General features: G+C 38.8%; 1 protein-coding gene across 1 annotated transcript in view; it reads left to right on the top strand.

Moving 5' to 3' along the window:
* Positions 1-25,630, top strand: part of EYA1 (EYA transcriptional coactivator and phosphatase 1) — a 92,163-nt gene that overhangs the window by 41,913 nt on the left and 24,620 nt on the right. Inside the window, exons 11-13 of the mRNA XM_082498991.1 lie at positions 4,292-4,434; positions 5,589-5,672; positions 11,741-11,830. Coding sequence (XP_082355117.1) covers positions 4,292-4,434; positions 5,589-5,672; positions 11,741-11,830 — 317 coding nt within the window. The remainder of the gene's footprint in view (positions 1-4,291; positions 4,435-5,588; positions 5,673-11,740; positions 11,831-25,630) is intronic.

Raw genomic sequence — 25,630 nt, 5'->3', positions numbered from 1 at the left:
ATTCCTTCAGCCCCTATTGAGGATGCTCAGGAGAGTAGATCAGGCTGCACCTACACTGAAATGACCTCCCAGAAACAGGCCGTGAAGCCTAGGGTTGTTGCCACTGCTTGCTTGGTCCTGCAGACCCAACCTGCTAATGCGGAATAGCTGTAGCACCCCTGAATGCTTCTCTTCCAGGGATGTCTTCAGGCTGCTTTTGAACCTTGTAATCTTTTCAGAGCCTAGCATTTTTGGCAAAATGTGCCACAAATCTCCTGGCTTTTATCTGAACTCCTGCTTCTTGTGTTTAAGCTAGCTGCTGCCAGCTTTCTTTGGTGATCTTGCTTTAGTATTGGGACAGGCGATGGAGAGCTGATCCTCACCCCCTTTTCCACTCATGATTTTGTGGAGAGCTGGGTTTGCTCTTGCACTTCCCTGTTGGTGATGGTCAAGAACAGGATAAAATTAAAAAGCAGTGCTTTAGAAACATAATGGCTAATATACAGTATGCCTGGTACCCTGAAGTCAGCTGGGGTTGAATAAATTAACTTCCTCCTATTGATGAATGTAGAATAATGGGTACAACGATCACGTGTTTTGTGGCTGTATCGCTTGACTTCAGCAAGGCTTTTGCTGCCCTGACGGCTAAAGTTTTTCCCTTAACAATCTTATAAGCAACCTGGGCTAAAGCAGTCTAGCAGAAACTACAGCAGAATGATATAAAGCTGTTTAGAAAGCCATGTCCAGAGAGAAGTCAGTGAGAGCTCGCTGTTAAAATAGAAGGATGGCTACAGCAGCATTCCTCAGTGTCTGCCTTGGGCCTAGCACCAGACCGCATTTTCATTAATCATTTAGATGACGGAACAGAATGTGTTTGCCTATTAAATATGTAGATGACACCATGCTGAGAGGGGCTGCGAGTTCTTTGGAGACAGGATGAGAACTCAAAAAATGGAGATGTGATCTGAATAGGAGCAGGTGTGAGGTATACATTTAGGCAGGAATGATGAACTGCACAAATGTGGGATGGGGAATGTTGGCAGCTCCTTCCAGGCTCTACCTTTCCCTGCGGACCGCTCTCAGTACTCCAAATATTAGCGGCACACCGAGTACCCTCAGCCGCTGTTGTTTTTCTTGCTCCAGAATTTGTCAGGGCTTGGGCTTGTCGAGGCTGCGGGCTCAGCTGGATACTGGATTCTTTCACTGGGTTTCCTTATGAGGACCTGAGAGCGACCATTGGACAGTGAGCTGGTACCTCAGCCCTGCACATGGAGGCTGCCCTGCCTGTCGAACAGCCTTAATCCAAAGCGTACATGCTATGGTTTGCCTTTACATACATGGAATAAGTTTCTTGCACACAATGTCACATCTCCCCCCATAGTTTACTGCCATCTGTCACACTGTGCGTAACAGGCCGGTCTCCTGAGTAGACTCAGAAGCTCCAGGTATTAGCAATGTTTTGTATTCAGTTCACGCACAATATTTGGCCAGATCTTTGAGAAACGACCAGTTAGGCGTTGCTTCCTCCTCGGAAGATGATCTAGGGATCCTGAAACTAACATTTATTGAAAATATTGCAGAAAATGCGAATTGTCTCCTGACAGGTGGTGTCCAGGCCATGGCAGCCTGTGGGACTCAGGAAGTAAAGCTTTGCTCGACTTTGCTTTGGATTACTGTGTCCAGTTCGGAGAGACTATAGAGCCTGATATTCAGAACATAGAAAAGAGGATTGTCAGGGAAGGGTTAACCTACCAACAAAGGGGATCTGAGGACAGTCTTCAAATGCTATGAATTTAGGCTAAGGTGTGCCCAGCCAACCTTGGGGTCCTGAGGTAGGGTTGGGTGTCTTTTTGTCTGGTGAGGGTCTGATCCATCCAGACAGATGACTTACACCTGTGAAGGGGAGATGGAAATGAGCCTCCACCCAAACTTGCAGCCCTGTGTTTGAAATTTTGAATGCAGTATACTTAAGTGAAGGTGTTTGCAAAAATGGAAAGGTGGATGGCTCTTACAAACAGACTTTCTTCCCTGCTGTCACCATGCTTTGCTCTGCATGCTCATTCTTTTAGGTTTACTTGATTTTATTTTTCATGAAGTTTTGTTTATGCTTTCTCCATGGTATCTGTTCTCTATTTTATTTAGTATAATTACTACTATCCCAAGTTTAATACTTAAAATTTTTAGGCATGTCACATTTGTGAGAAGAATTAAAAAAAAACTAGTATCTAAAGCGAAACTCCTAAAAATATTGTCAGAAACCAAGAGTGACTTTAATTTAAATGAGTCAATAGGAAATGCAATTTTTTATTACATCTGAATTTTAGACAACATATTTAGAACATAATTGGCCAATGTACCTGTTGAGTAAATTCTGGTCTGTTTATTTTGCTGGGTTATAATTTATTCGATGGGTTTTGTGCATTGGTTTCTTTCTTTTACTTTTCTTTTTTATCAAGGTTTTTAATAATAAAAATAATGTATAGCAGAAAAACTCATTTAAGTTTAAAAGATTGGGAAAATTTATACTAGTCGAGTTATGATTTGTTATTTATGTTTAATTACAGTAGGTGAAAAAGCAATCAGCATTCAAAGTTTAAATATTTTAAATAAATATTCTGAAGAGTACATTGTCATAGGAAAAAATGCATACTATTTGAATGTAGATGATCTTCAACATGTAAACCTCTGTCATTACTTATGTAGACCGATGTGGCTGGATGATTTTTGTTGTTTGGCACATACACAAAATCACTCTTCCAGGTATAGGTCGAGTCTCTCTTGAAAGTTCTTTGTTTTACCTTGAGTTACGTCTTAACTTGTTATTCTGCTTTGTTTAATGTAGCGTGAGATACTTAGGTAAAAGCATAATGTCAAATATATATACTAATTTCCATTAAGTGTAGATTTGAAGGCTGAACATGAGAATTTCAAGATCTTTTCATTCAGCACAAGCAACTGTTATTATTTTGAGTAATTGCGAATATGTGGTGTTACACAGATGTCCAGTCTCCTCCTTAATCTAACCTTTGACCTCAACAGGATGTTCTTTTTAGGAGAAAGAAGCACTTGTGTGAGAATTATACCTGTCTGTTCAAACGGGAATGCCATGGTCTAGGCTGATTAAAAAGAAAATTAATATTGATACAAATATTGAACTGAACTACTACTACTGAACTCTAAAGAGTAGCTAATGTTAACTGAGAAGTGAGATTGATAAATACATCGTATGCTGAAAATTTCATCTGCCTTCACAAAAAAAGGGGTTTTTTAGGAAAAAAAATTAACAATAACCATCACAATAAAAGTCTTTTCTCTGTGAGCTTAAGACTGTGAAAGGATATCTTGAGGAGAGATTTAAAAATGTGTTGTTGCACTTCTAAGGAGTATGGTACTTCTAGTTAAATGAATTAGGAAGGATAATTTATGCTGGGGGTCTGCTTTGTTAATATTCAAGCACTTCTCTGTTACTGAGTCGATGGATGTTCAGGATAGCAAAACGTCTTCCAACTAGCATGTTTTTAGGAACACTGTTGTTCTTACATACATAAATCACCATTCTTTTCTACCTGTTCAACAACAGTAAATATTTTTGTAAAAAAATATTGCTGAAGCAAAACAATACTGTCTATAAAGAATTGTATCCTATCTTGAAGGTACTCATTGGAAAAGTTCAGTGTTGAGTGGGCCTTTGAAGAATACTATAAATTTCATCTTCATAGTTGATACTTATTTAAAACGTATTTATTGGACTTACCCTGCAAAAATAAGGACTCGGTTTCATGCCATATTTAGAAAGAATTCTATTCATCTGGTTCAAAAGTAGTGATCTAAAAGTAAAGTGTCTGCAACCAGGCAATTTGGAAAGGTTTTCAATTTCTATGTTATTTTTTTTTTCACACCTGGATATTCTTTGCTTACAAGTCACCCTAATAGTTATCTTAAAGCATGTTTGAAATTTTAGAATTAAATCAATGTCCTTTAAAAAAAAGCTGGTATCCCTTAAAATTGTTCATTTAGCATTTAATCTTGTCTGTGAAGTGATATGATCTTCTCTATGATTTGAAGGAATGAAGAACTTTACTTCCTCCATTTTTATTTGTTTATTGAAATAATTTATTTCTGTTTTCACATATAACTTGAACTTGATTGAATTAATTTATGTATCAGTATTGCCACTTACCATTGTAGATTTAATTATTATAGTTAGGGCTCTTTAGTGAACATCCTGGTTTTAGTGTCACATGTAACAAGCAGGTAAGTTGAACTTTTGAAATTTAAGCTGAAAGGTAAAAATGTCATTTCTTTACTACAGCAGAATACAGTACAATCCACAGCCCATCAACACCCATTAAAGATTCAGATTCAGATAGATTGCGTCGTAGTTCAGATGGGAAATCACGTGGACGTGGCAGAAGAAACAATAATCCTTCACCACCACCTGACTCTGATCTAGAGGTACATTATATTAGATGTCTTTGACCTGTTACAGACCCTATTTTTATCATTACTTTGCACAGAGAAGTATAATTTACACATCAAAAGCAAAGCGGCATTGGAGCTCCCTTTCTTTTTTTTCTAACAGCTTTTTAGTAGAAGATAGAATTTTTCTTCTAAAGAACCTTCTTCATGAAGAGCACCTACTTTCTCTGAAAAATACTGGGGGTTTCTTTCTCCTTTTGATTAAAAAAAAAAAACACCAAGCTTTTCCCAAGTCAAAGAGAGGTTTGCATTTGGACAGGAGACACTTCTAGCACAATAGTGGTTTTTGTTCTCTCATGCTATGATCACATTCCTCCCAGTGGCCCATGCTTTATGTTGACAACACATCTCCAATGACACACCACAGCTATGAGTGTCCACACTGCATTACTTTTCCTTTCCAAAAGCTGAGCCCATTTGTCATCATGGGAAATACAATCTCACCAGGATTTAAAATACTTGTATTTGAACACTTTATTCTTCACTAAAATATCATTTTGTGTGTGGTCAGAGGACAAATTTAAAACACATATTTTCCATTGGCTGTAAGTGAAATAATTGTTTACTGATGCCATAAATTCTTACACACGCCGCATCTAAGTTCATAATTTTCATTCTTCAGGTGCCTAAAATCCATTAGAAATGAACATAGATGAAGCAGATTTAAGTGCTTTGCAGCAATTTGCTTTATTTTGGTTTTAGAGGTAATTTTCAAGAGCAGTTATATGAATTTTGTTTTGTAAGACTTGCAGAAATACAGAGTTCAAAACCCAGAGATTTAATTTTCAGAGGCTTGTCTTCATTTATTTCAGTTTCTATCTCACATCTGGCTTTAAAATAATACATTGTACAATCTCATTTTCTGTGTGTATTTGACAATAACTATAATTCTATTCTAATAGAATAATTTGATATAATAGCAATTGTAGTAAAAAGCTAACAGATTGTATTACCCTATTCTGGAAAAAACTTGTTAGTTCTGAAAATAAATGGCAAGGAAACTATGGTTTTAATATATAACCATTTCAATACAATTTTCTCATTTGTGCGCTTACTGATTCAAATTTTAACTTTCCATTTCAAGTATCAGCTTCACAGAGGAACACATTGATTTGATTCTCTTTTTACAGAGAGTATTCATTTGGGATTTGGATGAGACAATCATCATTTTCCATTCCTTGCTTACAGGGTCCTATGCTAACAGATATGGAAGGGTAAGTGTCAAGAAACTGATGGAAATTTTCAGTAATATTTTCTGTTTCATGGTTGGTACACAAGGAATACCAGAACATTAGTTGATTTTCTAGAGGCAAACCGGTGCTGGTGTTTCAAGACATAAAAATTCAAGGAGTAAAGCTGTTTCACGTGTCCATTCTTTGCACTTACTCAGCTCTTATATTCAGTAAATGGTTAAATAGCGTTGGGAGTCGTACTTTGACCACTTGAGGTTTGGTTTGTAGGTACAGAGTGTCTGAAACCTGTTGCTATCATCAAAATCTGCAAAGGTTTAGCTCCCCTCAGAGAGTGAAGAACTACCAGGAGTGATTGCTAAAATAACATTTTAGTTCTGAGCAATTGGCAGTGGACTGTGTTCAGTACAGAGAAGGCAAGAGGAAGAACACTTTTGGACACAGACAGATTAGCCTAGAATTTTTTACCCTAACTTTTTTTTAATCTTTGTATAGACTGATGTTTTTGAAAGTCTGCTTATGAGTCAAATTTTTCTATTATGCCCAGTCTATAAATCATAACTGAACTGATGAATATGTCTACAGACTGTGGGTTTCCTCGGTAATTCTCAGAAGAGGAACGCAGTTTTAGGTGAATAAGAGCAGTTTATGAATGGAATGCCCTTGTGATATCAAACTTTGTTTTTCCAGGATTGTATTTGAAAGCCAATGTCTCAGCTTGTGCTAAAATCTGTTACGCCATTTCATGTTCACCTCATGTGAGGTGTAGCTAGAATGCGACTTTTTGGTAACCTTAAAAAATTCTACATATAAAGAACAACCAGATAGTTTTGTCTGGCTTCATATAATCACTCTGTCTTCTTGTAAAGCTTATATTTATCACTGAAAGATTTTACCCTACACCCGGTTGAGTGAAAGGCAAAGCTACTACTGTGCCTGGGTCAGGTTCTGAATTCCTCCTGATAACTTTGTGCGTTATAAAAATCTAAAGCCGTACTGCTTTGCAACCTTTCTTGCTTATTCAGGTGCGGTGTATTTTCAGAAGTGTTTGCTGTAATAGCAGCTTACCTGTTTGAGGAATATACTTAGTTTTTTTCATTATGTGTCAGAAAAGCAATTTAATTCAGCAGCCTTGGTTTCCTAGGTGTTACTAGTTTCTGTTTAGGTAGTAAAAAGACACTAGAACATTAGATGTTTCAACAATTATTGTACAGATGCACGTAGACAACAGTTTATAGAGTATTAAACGTTTACCAAAAGTTATTTTCCATTTCTCAGGCCAAACCCAGCTTTTGCGTGGCACCCCAAAATCACCCAATATATGACAGTTCGGTTATGAGGAGTTATTCAGAATGGGGACAACAAATCCCAGTGCTCACAAAAAAAACCTCAGTGCCAGCTCGGTCTCACCACGTGCTTTTGGGCAGCAGAGTAGTGCTGGAAAAGCCTAATTAGTCATTGCCGTTGCAGTACTTGTGCGAGCATATTTTTTCCGTATGTTACTAGTTACCTATAGTGGTTTCATTAATTGGGACCTGAACATAAACACCTTTCTTGCTGGATGCCTGAGGTTGAAGAAAGTGGCTAGTATTGTGCGAAGAGATAAAATTATGTACGCTGCAGGGAGGTGGGTGACTCCTGATTGCAGCTCCATCGCTGTTGGCACCGTTTACTTGAGATGTACCTTTCGCCTGGCTGGCTCTGGTTGCATGGCATGTGGCAGAATACTTCTGCGTTGCTAAATGACAACCGACCATTAATATTAAGAGGGATAACGACATTAGTGCTTATGCTCTGGATAAATCTTAGATCGTTTTGGTGAGGGCTAGCAACGTGCCTGTCCTTGGCTCTCAGATGCAGTCATGAAAGTGTGCCATTTTTGCTTTGTTTTCTTAAAGTTTCATTCATATCACAATTTCTCTTGGCTTATTGACAGCTTCAGACAAGTTAGCAGTTTCCATAGACGTTAGAGGAACGTAGTGTCAACTGTTCAAAGCAAACATGCTAAAAGGTATATCTGTCAGGTGAGAATTGTAGGGTTTATTTGCAGCAATGGGAGGTGCACATTTTTTTAAAGATTGTTTCCAAACTCTTTAAAATCAGAAATACAGTTCATAAGTGAATCTAAAAAAATAAAAAATTGTTGAGGGGAATTTTTTGTTCTTTTCACCTGCATTCTGCTTTTTGAGCGATCTAACCTCATGTTCTTACATGTTTCTGCACTGTGGTGAGGGCTAGAAATGCCCTTTTATAAAAATAAATCTAAGCTGCTCACATAATCATTAAAATACAAAAGCTGGCTCTTCAAACAAACAAAAATATCCTAATTAAATAATAGGGGATTTGGCAACTTGGCATTCAGGTCTTTTGATAATGCCTGAGTGAGTTTCATGGTGAATGACCATGAATGATGAGCAGCCCTGCTGCTGAAGGGGATTGATTTTCTTTTCCTTATTCTCTACCTCGTTCCTCATAACTTCTTGCTTGTGCCACCCTTTTCTGTATATTCTTACTTTCTCATCTGGTTTTGTCACCTGCTCTCCTTTTGCTGCTATGTGCTCTGCTTTCTCCCTGCTTTTGTCCTTCAGCTTTGTTGGAACAAAATAATACCTTTGTTTTTCAGTTTGTGCAGTCATGGTATAAATGGCTACATTTTTATTTAAGGGTGATTTGAATTTTTGTGGATTTCACGGAAACTTATGAAACTAGTATAGGAATATGATTTGTTCTTCCAGAAGAAAAGAAAAAGAAACAAAACAAATAAAAAATTTCCCTTTGCTTTTGGCATTTTTTTAAATATGTATGGAGAGAGATCTATTGATCAAATATAAAGTTATCCGTTACTTTAATTGACATTAGGGCTTCTAACACCTCAAAACTTATGTTTTGAGCCAGATGTCAACTGATTAAGTTTTGGAATTTGGAAAAAGTTGGACCCCCTCTTTAGTGTCTTGGAGCAGGTGGAAATACATCTCAGTATTGGCACTAGAATACTGTGGTCTTTAGGTACATTTCCATTCTCCGTGAAACCATTTATATTCAGAGGCTTTCAAGGAATTTTCCTTTAAATTATAAGCTATTTTAATGTGGTTTAATATATTTTAGAGATTGTGAAAAACAAAGCCTGGTTTCACTTAACCCTTCATTTGTGACCTGTAGGCTTAAGTGGAAAATAAGCCTTGTACCCAAAGTGAACTTTCCTGTTTTTCAGCTTCTTGTTTCTCCACAAAACAAAGAAAGCAAGTGGGTAGAATTTAGAAATGACATACAGACAATGTTTTGGCTCCAATACCAGTATTCAAAACAAGAGGCCTGCTTAAGCAGTGTGACATTGGTATTTCTTTTCTTTAGCTAAACTGTACCTCCCTCGGAGATTTGTGCCCGATTTTGACCATACCTGAAAAGACACTCCACCTGAACCTGCAAATCCCAATCAACAAGAACAGATTGTTAGCTTTCCTCCTCATTGTGTGCCACCTCACAATAATTAGTTAGCAATTAGTGGCTTAAAATTGCAAAAGGAGGTTCGCTATGGGATTATTTTTTTAAAAACCTTTTTCTAGCCTTGTCTTTTTTTTAAAGTTTTCGGCCCCCACTGTAATGTCTGACATCAGAGTTTGATCTACTGCTGTGCCATAAACTGAGGCTCTTGTGCTTTTTACTACAGCAGTTGCAAGATTGCAACGACACAGATATTTAAAACCCTAATGCAGATAAGGCTTTTGCTTCTGTTAAATATGTGGGCATCCAGAGCTGCAGCTTAACACCATTTTTATGCTAAGCAGAACTTTCTATAGAAAAAGATTGTGTTTAATCAAGGAATTAAGTTGTTGGGCTTTTTTAAAGCAACCAGTTTTGTTTCTTCTCTTAGCTTTTATGGTATTTAGTCTGACATTTTCAGTAGGTGCCAATGATTTTCTTACTTGTTTCTCTCGTAATTAAATTACCCTACTAAATGACATTATTTTAATATTACTTTAGAGAAATCCCCATTCTGTTTTGTCTGCCATTTGAAAATACCTTGGAGTGAAATGGTTCACAGAAAGATACACAAAAAGCCATTTTTTGGGACTCAGAAGTGTGATAAAAAGATTAATAAAAATGTTCCATTTAAGTCCTGCATACACTGAAACTTAAAATATATATTCACAGCCATTTGTTTAAAATTAACCATACGGATTCATAACCAACATCATGTTCTGTCCGACAATTTATTCTGCTTTTCAAAATGGTGCTCCTACGTATGGCTGGAAGCTCAGAATGGGATTAGTTCTACACTGTTAGGTTAGCAGTTGGTAATCAAGATGTAGCTAGTGATCTTCATTTGCATCTTAGATCCTTAGTGCATCTAACTCCTTTTAATAGCTAAAGCGGAGACTTCTATGGGGAGACTTCTGTTAGTGCTCAGGCGCAACAGACATCCTTCTCTGGTTTAACAAAACAAAAAAAAAAAGGGCAGATGAAGGATGGTGGGGTGGTAACTGGGCAAAAAGATAAGCAAGAATGTCAGAGGGAAAAGTAGCCTCAGGCCGAACTTGAGAGAAAATATCACCTGTTTTCCACTTCACACGCCTACAAAAGTAACATAAAGTCGTAGGTCTACAAACAGAGAGCAATATTAAAACAGAGAAACAGAATACTTTTGTTCATATTTTAAAGTCTTTCCATTTGAATTAAGAAGCCAAATATTCTTTTTTTTTTTTTGGTGGTGCCAGTTTAAATATAAGGCTTATTTTTAAGAGCAAAGTTCATCAAAATAGCATGGTGCCATTTTTCTTTTCCATTTATCCATTTTTTTTAAAAAAAACTTATTTACTCTTAATGTATGTGAGTTCAAGAATAGATGTTTTGTCTATTCTATGTAGCTTTGTTTCTAAGTGCTTCTTTCCAAAATTCTTTTTCTGGTTAGTTTTACTTGGGTTTTGGCATTTCCAGAAGGTGGACGGGCTGCCAAATCACCATTATTTTCCAACTCTCTGCTACTGACGCATTTTGCGTTTTAACCGGCAGTTACAGAAAAATGCTTGAAAGTTCAGAGATCATGTTGAAACACCTATTAATTTGATTGAGAGGTGGAAAAAAAAAAACAGGGACTGCATCTCTTGGTTTTTAACTTTGAGTTGTCATCAGGTTTACAATAGTAACTTACTTTAAGTAAAATATGGGTTGTCACTTCTGCAGTTCTATTTAAAATATAATTCCTAACAAACTAACATTGTTAATAGAGGGTGTCATGAGATAATATAACATGTTCTTTCAAACTCATGCTTCTGTGCGCTTGGATATACTTGGCATTATAAATGAGAAACTCTATATCAAATGTATGTATTAGACTTTCTTTTTGGTTTTTTTTTTTTCAGATTGAAAATATATAAAACACAAAAAAAATCAAGACAAACATCTGTAATGCATTTGGTAACCACAATGCTGAACATGCTTTTTGAGTTTATTAGCTCAGTAAGGAATAAGTTGTTATGGTAATTTCTGTAGAGAAGTTAAAGTGTGTTATGTATTAATAACAAACAATAGATTTGTTCACTCTGCATGTGTGGGCCAAACTGAAAGTGTAATTAAAGCATGGTTTTGTGGAGAATCAAGGAGTGGTTTTAAATATAATTGCCATTTACAAATACAACATTAATGGTGATTTGCTTTAAAGTCACTAGGTATTCCCAGGACTGAATCCTTTCACTTGTGACCAGTGAGAGTTTATTTTGAGTAACAATAGCATTATCGTGCCCCCGGTTGATCATAAAACTTGTAAACAGTTGTAAAATCTGGAGAAGTTTTAGGTGAAAAGGATTTGCCCTTTCTGCATGGAGGGCAGAGAGCCCATGCCAGGGATGCATGAGGGTGACCACAGAGGTCCCGCTGCAGAATCACGGTAAAGTCAAGTTAAAGTCATATTTCTGACTGTTACTGGTAAGCGTTACAGTACAGGATTAGAGAGGTGCTGAAGTTAAGCTGAACAAGTGGATGTTGCATTTAATACATCAAATAATCTCTCTTGAAAAGCAATTCCTCCGGTTTGTAGTCTGGTATGCATGTTAGGCATGGTATTGATGGTGTATTCACTTAATTTCTTCTTTAAGGATCCACCCACCTCTGTGTCTCTCGGACTCCGAATGGAAGAGATGATTTTCAATTTGGCGGACACGCATCTATTCTTTAACGATTTAGAAGTAAGTGGTCATTCTTCAAAAAACCCATAGAGGTGATTTAATATTTGTCTCCTTTTACGTGTTATTACATGGTTTGACTATTATTTTTGGTTTCGCAGTTTTAATATGGAAATGGTTAGAAAATATCTGTATAATTTAGTCATTAGGATATATAATAATAGCTACACTGAATGTCTGCACTGGCATTCAAAGGTTACAATAGTTTAAACGGTAGGGTTTTGTCCTCACAGGTCTTAGTATTTATGACCGCAGCAGACAACTTTTAGAAGTGTGCACACCAAAAGCGTCTATAAACATTAGAATTCAATAGCCTGCACAGGCCATTAAATATTAAACTTCAGCTTCTATAAACAGTTAGTGGCCGGGTACAGATTTCTCACTTACATCCCACTGTGGGCAAGTATTACCTGAACCCGCGGGAAATCATGAATGTTGTATACGCTGTCCGTCTCAGTGGCCTGTTACTGGGAGTTCTCTACCTTCCCCGGCGGCAGGTACGATTTGTTACGTGCGAGGGTCGCTCTGCGGCGTGCAGCGAGGAGCTGGTGTCGGCACGCCGAGGGCTTTTTCAGCCTACGTAGACTATGGTTTGGCGACGCTTGTGAGATCGTTCTAAAACTATCCGAACTGCTGAAAGAGACTGTCACCATAGTGCCTGGCTGTTTCATCTGAAAAGGGAAAAAAGCAATTTCTGATCATATTTTAATAACATGAAAACATGAAAACAGTCAGATTTCTTTCCCATCATAATGAAGACAGCTGTTTATTTAAAATCCAACTGTTAAGCAAGCTTGTGGTGGGGCTGCCAACACACATTAATCATCAAGTTGTTGTTTTGCTAGATTTTAGAATAGTGTGTTATTCCAGACAGGCAAAAGAATCTAAAAGATTCAAATGCGACTTTTGCTGATCAAAGTTAATTGGCAGCAATTGGCCTTTAAATATTTCCTGATGTTTCCCTTTTCAAAATCAAGCAAAATACACCTTATTTAATAGATGAGCCAAAATCATTTGAAAAATGCCAGTGTGTGATAGACCTCAAATGTGGTTTGTCCAACATCTGTCCTATATTTTGATTTCTTTTCATCTAAAAAGAAACCACTCACAGATGATTTGGCATCTTAGAATGTAATGAAATTATTTAAAAAGTGCTTTATTTTTTCTTCCATTCCTTAGTAGAGTATTTATTTTTTATACTTCCAAGAAAGCAGATTATTTCTTTAAATTTTAAAGTAGTGTTTTCTTTCATTAAGGTGGCTTTATGTAAAGATGTGATTGTTTTGGATATAAGAAACACCATTAGTGAGTCGCATGTGTAAGACTGATTTTTCAGATTTGTAGAAAAGTATAACAATGCTAGTCATTTTCCAAATCTGTTTCTGATTTCTGGTTATTTTTCATTTTATCCAGAGCAGAAAGAGAAAGTACTACTGTATCTTACCAGCATATTCAATAAAATTCCATGTGTTTTCACTTGCTGTGCATAGCCAGATACTTGGTAGGCTTGTAGCTACGTCTTCATACGTGATTGTCAGCATTACTAACTTTAATGGAAGTTAATCAGCTGCATCTTAGGGATAGCAGATTATCTTCTGCTAATTGGTATGTTACAGCCTTAACAGTACAGCATGGCAATTTATTCACTGAACAACTTTGAAGATGTGTATGAAAAAAATACTGATCCAGGTGGTGTTCACAGAAGCAGGGGATCTCACTGAATGAGCTTGGTTCTTTGCATTTTCCCCCTAACAAGCCAGTTTACCTTGTGTCTCCAAACTCAAGTGTAATCGTCCTAGTCTGTCATCTTCATACACGGAGGCACTTAGGAGCGAGCAGTTGTGTTCATGTCCTTGTACATAGAATCATAGAATGGTTTGAGTTGGAAGGGACCTTGTAGATCATCGAGTTCCAACCCCCCCTGCCATGGGCAGGGACACCTCCCACTAAACCAGGTTGCTCGGAGCCCCATCCAGCCTGGCCTTGTACACTTCCAGGGATGGGGCAGCCACAACTTCTCTGGGCAACCTGTTCCAGTGTCTCACTACCCTCGGAGTAAAGAATATCTTCCTAATATCTAATCTAAATTTACCCTTCTTCAGCTTAAAACTGTTACCCCTCATCCTGTTGCTACACTCCCAAATAAAGAGTCCCTCCCCATCTTTCCTGTAGGCCCCCTTTAAGTACTGGAAGGCTGCTATAAGGTCTCCCCAGAGCCTTCTCTTCTCCAGGCTGAATAGTCCCAACTCGCTCAGCCTTTCTTCACAGGAGAGGTGCTCCAGTCCTCTGATCATCTTTGTGGCCCTCCTCTGGGGTCGGTCCAACACGTCCATGTCACCACATGAGCTCTAAGTCCATATTTCTGAGGAACATGAGCTCCAGTCTGAAAGATCATGGCATATCCAAGGGAGAGAAGAGCATGTTCAGTGGTGCAAGGGAGTGGGTTTGTGCTTGTGCATTGCCATGGAGAAGTCTTCAGAGAAGTACACAGCGAGGGGGCATAAGAGAGCCTGTACTTTGCGGGAAGCAGTACATAAGGGCTAGACCTGCCTGCAGTCTGAGGCTTTCAGTTCATCAGAAATTTTGGGTTTTTTGAAACGTTGCAGACACATGGTGTTTTTGAAGGAACACGTCCTCCTGGAGCCACAGTTTGTCGTTCTTCTGAGCATCACCATTATTAGCAGGGCCTGTCTGGTTCCCGAGGCCTGTGACCTCAGGGCAGATTCCTCGCATCCGTCCCAGAAACTCAAAGTCCTTGCTTGGTGGTTTGGAAGTTTAGGCTGCCCTACAGCTTGACAGGCTTCCATGAAAACTGTGGGCAAATTGGCTTGGCTGTGCCTCAAGCTCAAAGCATCTGTTCTTGCTGGTGAAGGACTGAGTCTGGAAGATCTAGTGGTGACCTTGCTCAGGCCTAAGCTTTCCGATTCATGTGCATAAGCATCTGGGTTGTTAGGAATCGAGAAGTTTGTAGGCAACTTTGCCAGCGAACCGCAGGGCTTGGGCATCCTTGCCCAGAACTAGTATGAAGACAGGCAAAGCTGGGTTTGGAACAGGTCTAACCCGCAGTGTAGACATGTCTTTGGGTCTAGGCATAATTCAAAGCGGGAACCTGAAAGTTGATGCTCTCTGGCTCACCCAGGCTCAGAGGGAACCCTTCCTGGCATCTAGAGAGGCTGGGTTTACGGGTAGGCAATCATCTGTCATAACTTTGGCCTATGATGCACATTTTTCCAGATACCACAAGTTAATGCTTTTTAATAAAAATCTTCTTTTCATCTGACGCGTTCCAGAAAGCTCTAATCAGAACAGCTCTCTTGTTGTCCAAGTTAGGGGGAAAGAAATATTTTTGTCTTATAAACTGCTAAAGACTGATTTAACATTTTGAATGCAAAGTGCAGAGTTGCAGCAGTGACCTCTGAAGCACTGCTTGATTTGTGTAGGATCTAACTGGCCTTTCAAAGCTCAACCTAGAGATTTATTTAATGTTATTAGGTTAAATTGTAAACTTCAGCAGTCGTTTTTTAGTCTGTATAAAGTGAACCAAAGCCAGCACGTATCAGTTGCAAACTAGTTTACCCATCCTAATTTAGTAGGGGATACAGCCAGGTTAATGAATCATCTAATTTCCTATATGTTGCTCTTTATGTAATAATAACAAAGGTATTTGTAATTGGCATTTTTCAAACAGTGAAAAAATTCAGTCAGATCTCACTGTCTAGCTCTGCAGTCAGTATTCTCTTTACAAATGGGTGAGCTGCACTTAGATTTATAATTAGGTACTGCACCCTCAGTTTGTACTAGTTCTCAGTTTGTTGCTTTGAGAAAAAGTAAAAGAGATGGCTTAGTTCCTTCACTTTCCACAGATTTATTTGGAGTAATAAATTCCCAATTGATATAATAGCAAATTTCAGATCTTGAAGGAATATTTCTTAAACAGCATGTTAAAGGGGTGTGACAAGTATTTTAACATACTGAAAGGAAAATATTAATGTTTACTAGGGTATACTTTGATCTAAGTATTGTCATAAACAATGTTTTCATGCATTAATAATAATTTCATAATGAAATCATAGATGCATACTCGATCAAACAGTAGAAAATAGTGCAGTGTTCTCAAAATTTAGATTCCAAAATCTGCATTTAGGCTTCAAAATAGGAAGTTTAGATTTTCAGTGTTGACCATTTTCATTTAAATATCTCATACTCCATTCTATAGTAGAATTTTAATTGCGTGCAGGAGGGAATAACTACATTGATGTCGTGCTCTCAAGTGAACCAGAGTTATCTCATCAGAAGAGAATGTGTGATTTTACATACTGATTATGTTGTGATAGGGATAATAAGGTATAATATTTTAATGGTATATATGGAGCAATTACACGTATTAGGTATTTTAGGATGTATGCTCCAGTGCTTTAGGGAAATTAGCAATTTGATGATAGGGCTGAAATGTGACACCTACCTATCTGCAGCTTTAAAGATTGTATATATTTACGTATTTATACTGACCCTCTTAAAAGACTAGTGTATTAATTTCTTTGCCGTATCAGGTGCATATTATAACTAGGTATGATAAAGGAGTAATTGTTGGTAGTGAATAATTATGAACATCTTATTTTAAAAAGTTCAGTGCTTTGCAAACTCTATTCTAAAATGGTACCATCTCATTAGATCTGTTCCTTTAGAGATATTTACTGAAGATTAAAATGTCACTTATGAAGCCTTGTTTAAAAAAAAAATCCTTACCTAATGCTTTTTGATGAATAAGATATTTTTTTTAGTCTGTGTTGAATTCTATTGAAGTAATTTAAAAAGTTTTGTTTCATTACTATGATTTTTTTTCTTTTAGGCTTTTTATTTCTGTTTGTTTATTTCAGGGGTTTGGTGTGGGCTTTTGTGGGGGGGTCAAAATAAGGTTATATATATTATGATACTATAAAATAAATTAATTTTGACACCTCTGAGAAATGCAATAATGCATAAGGGCACCATGATGATGATTAGCATTCATTTTTCTTCCATCAGTGAAGGATATATAGTGCACTCTCACGGCTTCACAGTTCACTTCTGTTCGTGGAGTCTCTCTGTGCAAAGTGATGATATGTGTGTGGGAGTCATTTATAACGAATGGCAGTATGGTATGAGTTTTTCAGCTACAGTAGTTGGTGGTTTTCTCTTAACAAGAAAAGATGAGGGAATGCTATCAGTTATTACTGTAAAGCAGGAACTTTGGTACTTTGGGGGGAAAAAAAAGAAAAACAGTTATGTTCTAACAATTAAGAATGCTGACCTTGATTAATTTCTCCCCAGATTCTTACTTAAAATCCACCTAGTTCTGTATTAATGTGTTCCTGATGGAAATTCAGAGCATAGTCCCTTCTGTGTGTCAAAAAGAGCTGCATAAGTGCTTTATGATTACAAGTATGGCGTTATTTCAGATTAATGAACCTTGAAGGCATTGCAGGAGCGTATTACTATGCGCGGAGCCCTCTGGAAAGCTGCCTGCCTTGGAATTGCATGCGATTTCCATAAGATGCAGCCGTGCCTGTGAGGACGGCTGGCTGGCGCGGCAGCCCGGGCAGGCGGGGGCCGGGGCGCTCCCTTCCCACCCCCGGCTACCGGGCAGCACCTTTGCTCCTCTGTCCTGCTCGCCTGCCGCCGACGGGGTCGGCCGGTCCTCCCAAGCCAAGGAACGGCACCGGAGCAGCCGTCTGTGTTGCTCTAACTCCCCTGCCTCTTTGCTCCGCTAAGTAGGGTTAGATTAATACGGAAACATTTCACACAAATTCTACACTTTACGCTTATGGGGACATACCCGGCTCTCGTGAAGCATCGAGACTTACACAGATGCATCTTGTCACGGTTTAAAGCAAAGAGTAAACAGTGCTTACATCCTTGGACTCTCGTGCTCTGTGTTTGCCCTCTAAACCTTCTCCTTCCACCCATAAGCCAATAAATCCTTCCAGGGCTCCTACAAGTCTGTAACTGCTAGCTTGGATTTACTCGGATCTAGAAGTTGATAGGGAGAAACTAACTGCCAGGTATTTTTTAAGAAAATTGCCTTTTTGTGGATTGTTTCCAGCATAATTTACTATGTGGATGTGCCTGCTCTCCTTGTTTGTAGCTCCCAGTCGTCAGACTATCAGTATTTATCAACACTACCTCTCCCTCGTATTCCTTTGCAAGCTCAAGGCTGTGTGGACGGCAGCTTTTGCTACTTGAAACGTGACGGGGGTGTCTGACACCCAGCAGGATGCAGAGCCCCTCTGTTCCCTAAAGAAATGTAAAGGACCTCTAAGGTGCGCGTTGTGATGCAGAGTCTCGTGTCACTAAAGCAGACGGAGGTACCTTCTGTACTAGCACCGGGCACTAAAGGGATTGCTCCAAGAAGAGGTGGTCCAGGGAGACTGTAGGGAGAGCTCAGGCCTAAGAAAAGGAACAACAAAACCCCAGCGCAGCAACCGTGAAGCCTCATCACAGAGCACAACTTCTCCAACGTTAGTCCCTCTTTGGCCTTTGTCTTCAGTTCTTACAGGTGAAGCTTAGGCTGCCTCCCTGCTGCTGGAAGCAAATGCACCATATAAATCACTTCTAGGCCTCGAGGAGACCTTTTCTTCACGACAGGAACATATTCTTCTTTTCATCAGCCTGAGAATTTTCTCCTTTGTAGGTCTCAGTAGCACCGCAGGAGACTAAGTGACTTTCCTCCCAGGTCCTTCAGTGACCGTGCACACAGCTATGTCCCCAGCGTACCACGCAGTGCCCTGTAGGAATGCCTTTGAAGCAATACAGCCATATGTTCTGTTTCTTTAATCTGAAGGAGAAAGAGGAACTATTTCCCCTCAGACCTTGATACTTTAATGTGCCACAGACTTAGGCTGGTAACTTTTAGCACAGTAGCACTCTGAAGCATGATTTGGGATCGTGGGCATTATGATAATACACATTATTGAATAATAACATTCAGCAGGCTTATTGTGCGCAGGCTATTGCACATCTCAAAGAACCATGACCACTGTAGGGCAAAATGCTCTTCTTTCTGAAAGCATTTTAGCACATCTGGTCCTAGAGTCAAGCAATCTAACAAGTGAACCGCTTGGATGCAAGCCAGCCCTTAAGTGCCGGCTTTGAGCAAGCTCCAGAGCGAGCTGGGAGAGCAGGTTGGCCACTATTAGCAGTGTGGAAGTCCATCATTTATTCTCTCGCACCTTGTGGAAATGTGGTGGAGCCAGCTTTGGGCAGGCGTGACAGGTATGATGTTGCCCAGATTTAAACTTAACTAAGTCGGATGGAGGTCCAGTCGGTGATGGGAGTTGGGGGAGCTGCAGCAGCATAGCCAGGCAGACCGGGGACATGGAGAAGGAGGACTGTGAAAACGTGATCACCAGAGAGAAAAGCTTGCTCACCTTCTCTGCATAGAAAAAATCAGATCAAGATTGTTTTGTGTATGAAGCCATGCTCCAAGCTCTGAATGGTTACAGGGTAAGCCTTTGCTGGCATTATGTACTAATCAGTTGTCTGGTGCACATATTTTACATATATATTTGTGTAGAATTAAGTGAGACAAGGTCCATTTTTGTGGTTGCCACTACTTTGTAATTCTTGATCAGTGTGCCTTAGTCTCCTCATCTACAGATAAGAATGATGGTGGTGGTAAGAATGATACCTACAGATACAAGGGTAATAATTCTGTCATAAAGTATTCAAGAGGGAAAAGAGGCAGCCAAGTCTGGTGATTGTAGTAGTTGTTATTGTGTACAGTTGTAGCTGGCTTTCTAACAATGCTTCAGCTTGGTCTCTTTAATGTCTCAGTCCTCAGGAACATCCTGACACAAATGCTCTCTTTGCTGACACAATTAGAAAATGCGTGTATTCAAACAACTTCTTTTTTTAGAAAAAAAGGACAAAAAACTGTTGCAAGTCATCCAAGAAAACTTGCCAATTTTCCATTGTATTTGCTAATTTGTTTTCTACTCTTTTTTATTTTGGATGATTTTTGTAAGTTGTAATTGTTCCAGTTTGAGTTATTCATACATTTCAAGTAAAGTCTGTTTTTTTAAAAAGCACAGGGGAAAAGAAAGAAAACAACACTTAGAGCAGAGGGCCGTTGGTCATCACTGATCATTGCAGTGTTTCAAGTGTCTGTACTTGTGAGCTAGTAATCAGTATGAACTCCATGTAATCTACTGTTTGGTGCTGGGGCTTCTTTTTGGGGTACCTAGACTTTGCTGTAGGACAAATGAGCTAAAGAGTATACAGGCATGCTTTGTGAAGAAATACGTTGACATGCAAATCGCCCGGTATAGTAAAGAGCATTTCATAGAATCATAGAATGGTGAGAGTTGGAAGGGACCTTAAAGATCATTGTCTTTATCCAGATTATATAGACAAACACTCTCAGTCTCTGCAGGCAACTGGTGTCACCCATAAAGGGCAGGTACTCCTTTAAGGATGGTATTGAATGCTGTCCAAGCAAATGGACCAGCATGGAAAAAGGTATTACGTACCTGAGAGAACTGGCTGTGCGAGAGGTGATTTATGGTGGCTGGCGAGTGAACGTAGACCCTGATGAAATGCCATGCAAACGATCTCTGCTGAGAAACTTTGTGCAGAGGGTACCATCAATGTATTCCCACACATTGTCAACAACGGTCTGGGGAGGTGTTAGTCATGCTGACACACTAACTGTAAATGAAGTGGCTAACGAAGTACGACAATATGAAGATAGTCCATACTGTATGGAACATCATTTAGTTCCAACCCCCCTGACATGGGCAGGGACATCTTCAACTTAAGCCCCCTTTATATATTGAAAAGCCCACAATAAGGTTTCACCAGAGCCTTCTCTTCTCCAGGCTGAACAACCCCAACTCTCTCAGCCTGTCCCCATAGGAGAGGTGCTCCAACCCTCTGATCATCTTCATAGCCCTCTGCTGGACTCACTCCAACAGGTCCATGTCTTTCTTGTGCTGAGGGCTCCAAAGCTGGACGCAGTACTCCAGGCGGGGTCTTGTGGGAATAAAGTAGAGGAGGAGAATCACGTCCTTCAACCTGCTGGCCGTGCTTTTTATGCAGCCCAGGATACAGTTGGCTTTCTGGGCTGCAAGTGCACATTGCTGGCTCATGTCCAATTTTTTATCCACCAGTATCCCCAAGTCCTTCTCCTCAGGGCTGCTCTCAATCAATTCACCACCCAGCCTGTACTGATACAGGTGATTGTCCCAACCCAGATGCAGGATCTCGCACTTGGCTTTATTGAACTTCATGAGGTTCGCATTGGTCCACTCCTCAAGCCTGTCCGGATCCTTCTGGATGGCATCCTATTTGTCAGTGGCATACATGATAATGAAAAAAGGTTTATGATAGACAGCAAACTAACTTTTAGTGGTATTAAGCCCATCTCCAAGATGGTACCCTAAATTAATTTCTATCAGATAACAAAACATGTTTTGTCTACATATTCTCCCAAATTGCACATTCAAAGGTGGTCCTTCCGGTGACAGAATTACAGTTCTTGTCCCCTTCTCAGGAAATAAAACACCAAATGGTGACATGCTTTTCATGGTAACGATTGTACCTGCTCATTACAGCTGAGTTCTGCAGAGCCTGAGATACCAGATTTAAAGATCAGCAAGTACAGGAGATGATAGTGTATTGAAGGGCAGCAGTGAGGTACTTGGAAGTCATTGTAATATCTACATCAAAGTAGTATCTAGACAAGGTCTGTTACCGGAATCACCAATCTACCCCATGTATGGCAGCTTTAATTGCAACAGAAACCTTAGTGTTGTGCTGCAATGAGAGGCTCTGAAGGGTAACATAAAAATTGCTATATAATAAATGACATGAGACAACACTTTGAAAATTCTCCTATAACCAATAATGGAATAGTATAGTTGCTCTAAAAGCCTGAGGCTTGATGGAAATTAAGAGATGCAAAACTCACTGTAAGAGATTTAACAGATTGAAAAGTTTGCAGTATATTTTCCTGCTTGTACTGTCAATCCATTAACAGGTTTCAAAACACTGGCTTACGTTATATTTCTGACATGTATAAACACCTGCCCTTAATCAATTTTTACTTTTGAGGGGTTGCAAAGTTCCTGATACGTGCCACAGAGCTCTTCTGACAATGAAGATGGTGCCCTAAGCACAGATGTGATACGCTACTCGACGGTTCAGCATGCTGGATCCAAAACTGGGCAATGACGTGATTCAGCCTGAAGGCCTCTTAGTACCAGAATTGTCATTTCAGATTTGAATAGGCTCTTTTTACTATTTAAATTATCCCAGGAGTCTGAAATAATAGAACAGTGATGCCAAATGAATAAGTAGTTGATACTAATGGTAAAAACAGTTAATGTTGCTGTTAATTGATGTATTGCTTTGCATTTATTCTTGTGTAGAAAGGCTTCTCTTTGGCTTTTAATTTTTCATGGAACTGATGTGAACAAAATGGTTTTTACACTTTCTTTAAACATTATGAATAGCACTGAACAAAAGCCTATCTACTGCTTCAAATATCAATACTGTAGTTATGACTCATTCATAACACATAACAAGTTTCCTAAGTAATCCATTATTAGTTTATAATCTAAAAATCTGCAAAGTTCCACAAATTCAAATTACATTCCTGAGCGGTAGATTTTGTGTTTTGGTCTGTGATTAAGCTGACAGATGTGTAAAATCTCATACAGCCAGTCGAGTCCCTGGTGCAGCTGCAAGCGCTGAAGAGTGCAAGTTATTCCAGCTAAAATCAACATTAATTTACACTCAGATATCTTTCCCAGCCCACCCCTTCTGTTCACGTAATGCAGTTATTTTGTACTGATTCCATCTCTTTGAGGCAAATAATTTTTTGTTTTCCTCACTGGACTCTTCCAGTGCAAAACCCAGAAGATAAACTGAAGAAAACGTAATAATCACCTTTAAAAAAATTCTCTTCTTGTTAATTTGGGTGCCATCTTAAACCGCAAACCTCAGATTTGCATTATCCAGGTTGATGTTTTAAGTGGATTAGTCCCTGAAAATGATGTACCTTTTATTTAGGAAAGCTAGGCGAAACTAAGCGTCATCCTTACCTGTCATTTTGCAGGATGAGGGCACATTAGCCAATCCTCACATGAGTACCAAGATTTGAAACCACAGTGTAAGCATCTTAGCAGTATGCATGGTAGGAAGTTTCTATCAACCTCTTCAGACTAGCTTTAATTTTATCACGAATTCACAATGTTATCAGTGCAGTTGTATGGTATCTTGAGAGCCATCGCGCAGTCTGTGCTGGTGTAGTTACGCGTGACTGCTGTGATTGTAGTTTAAATTTTAAGAAAATATGCATGCACATGTATTTTGAACAGATCTGTTTGTGCTGGGGGTTTTGTAGGAATCATTTTAAAATGTGGCTACAGGGAGAAAAATTAAGAAGTGCCTTTCATTCATTTTGTTTTAAAAGCACGAAAGGAGTGCTTGAAGTTGGTTCCCAAAATGTTTGAGTTTCACGGTCTCAGGAGATTTCTACTGTTTCAGTGTGGTTACAATAAGGCCTCTATCTGAATTTCATCCTGTTCAATGGTCTAATGAAACTTTAAAGAAAGGGGGAGGGGATCATTCCCTTTACTCATTGCAGTATCGCTTTTATTTTTGTGTTTTAAAGTAAAATTTGACTGCTGCTAACTGCATTTTTACAATTTGTCTTTAGATATGGTGAAGAAGATGGGTGATTCTGTAGTGGACTAAAGCAGTCTTAGTGTGTGCTGTTAAAGCACGAGGATTTAATGAGGTTTTCGATAAATGGAAATGAAAAGTTTAACAAAAAGAAACAATGAGGTATTGAAGGAATGGAGTATTCTGGTTTGTTGGGTTTTTTCTTCCAAGATCCAGGCCAGTCGGAACAGGGCAGTCCAGGCACTTTCTGAGCATTCCCTGCAGTACTGTGCAGTCGGGAGACGATATTTCGTACATGTGCACTGAGAGCAGAGTACAGACTGCTGACGCGAGTACTGAGCTCAGCTGAAATATCATTGCCGCAAGAAAGATCAGCTCTATCTAAGCAAGTGATCCTTTCTGAACTGTAGAAAATCACTTCGACCGGTTGAAAGATCTCCTCTTTTTCTTCTGCGTATTTGTACAACTCGCATTGCGAATGTAAAATATGGATACGCAGGGGAATAACGCCTTCGCTAGCATTGGTAGGCAAGGGGCAGAGCCAATTGTAGCAGCAGTTATGACTCAAGCAAGAAGTTTTCTAAGAATTTTCTCTGACTGGAAAGTTTAAAAACACAAGTCAAATATTTCAATTAATTTATTGGAACAAAATGTGTATATTTTACTTAAAGGTCTGTTTACAAGTCCAAAACTCCCATTATGACCTTGGTCAAATGAATAAAGCATAAATCAAGCCATAATTCCTACAAATAAGGGTTGATGAACAGAACAAAAAAGACAGTGAAAACATACACCGACTTCTTTTGTTCCGTCACTTTAATAAACTCAGCCAGAAATTTGAATACAAGCAACCTCTGACTCCCAAACTGTCAAGAGGACTGACTAACAAAATGAATGTCTTTTTCCTGAATCTAATCTCCACTAGTTTGGTGTTTAACAAAGCAAATGTAATGACTAACAGAAGTATCTTTCATGAAAAATCATAAAGCAAACAGGTTTTTTTCTAACTGTTCCATCATATTGTAAATTCATACATCTTTCCTCACTATAGGAAGGTAGGAAAAAAAAGAGGAAAAAAGTTTCTTTTGACTGTAAATTTTTAGTTTATTATCAAAACCACACTTAAGAATCTATACTAATATATTGTTTCATGTTTTGGGAAAGACTCTGTAATTTAGATATAGCATTGTATATTAAGTTATATAATACTACATGATTGATTTCAATTCAGTCCCTTTTCCTTTCCTTTCCTTTCCTTTCCTTTCCTTTCCTTTCCTTTCCTTTCCTTTCCTTTCCTTTCCTTTCCTTTCCTTTCCTTTCCTTTCCTTTCCTTTCCTTTCCTTTCCTTTCCTTTCCTTTCCTTTCCTTTCCTTTCCTTTCCTTTCCTTTCCCTTTCCCTTTCCCTTTCCCTTTCCCTTTCCCTTTCCCTTTCCCTTTCCCTTTCCCTTTCCCTTTCCCCTTTCCCTTTCCCTTTCCCTTTCCCTTTCCCTTTCCCTTTCCCTTTCCCTTTCCCTTTCCCTTTCCCTTTCCCTTTCCCTTTCCCTTTCCCTTTCCCTTTCCCTTTCCCTTTCCCTTTCCCTTTCCCTTTCCCTTTCCCTTTCCCTTTCCCTTTCCCTTTCCCTTTCCCTTTCCCTTTCCCTTTTCCTTTTCCTTTTCCTTTTCCTTTCTTTTTTTTCTGTTAAAAGAAGTACTGTGAAAAAATAATTAAAAAACTTTCCAACAACAAAAATGCTTTTACTAAAGCATTAAATCAGCAGTGTGATAATACAGCATTTATGTATAAACTTCATATGGTCATGCAAAGGGTTAAGCTATGTGATTTCAGGATAAAAGGTTTCCTGAGTTGACTATTATTCCTATGGTCTGCCAACAACTTTGCAATAAATGGAATGATTTTTATGGGAATGTGGTTATTCACAGCAAGACTACAGTTGGTGTCAGTATGAAAAATTCTTCTTTAGTAGATTCTCTCAGCAGGGATAACAGATCTGAAAGAAAGGCAAAAAGTAGTTACAGAGAACTCTGGCTGGTGTTGGTGACAAATTATGTTTACAAAATGATGGGGTAACCCATGAAAAGGAAGAAATCAGAACAACAGTAAATCAGAGTCTTGCTCCTCCAAGTACTGCTGTTCCAAAA

Source organism: Vanellus vanellus (assembly GCF_965231255.1).
Source record: "Vanellus vanellus genome assembly, chromosome: 2".
Classification (NCBI taxonomy): domain Eukaryota; kingdom Metazoa; phylum Chordata; class Aves; order Charadriiformes; family Charadriidae; genus Vanellus; species Vanellus vanellus.
Note: the sequence above shows the minus strand (reverse complement) of the source record. Positions and strands in the feature narration are given on the sequence as shown.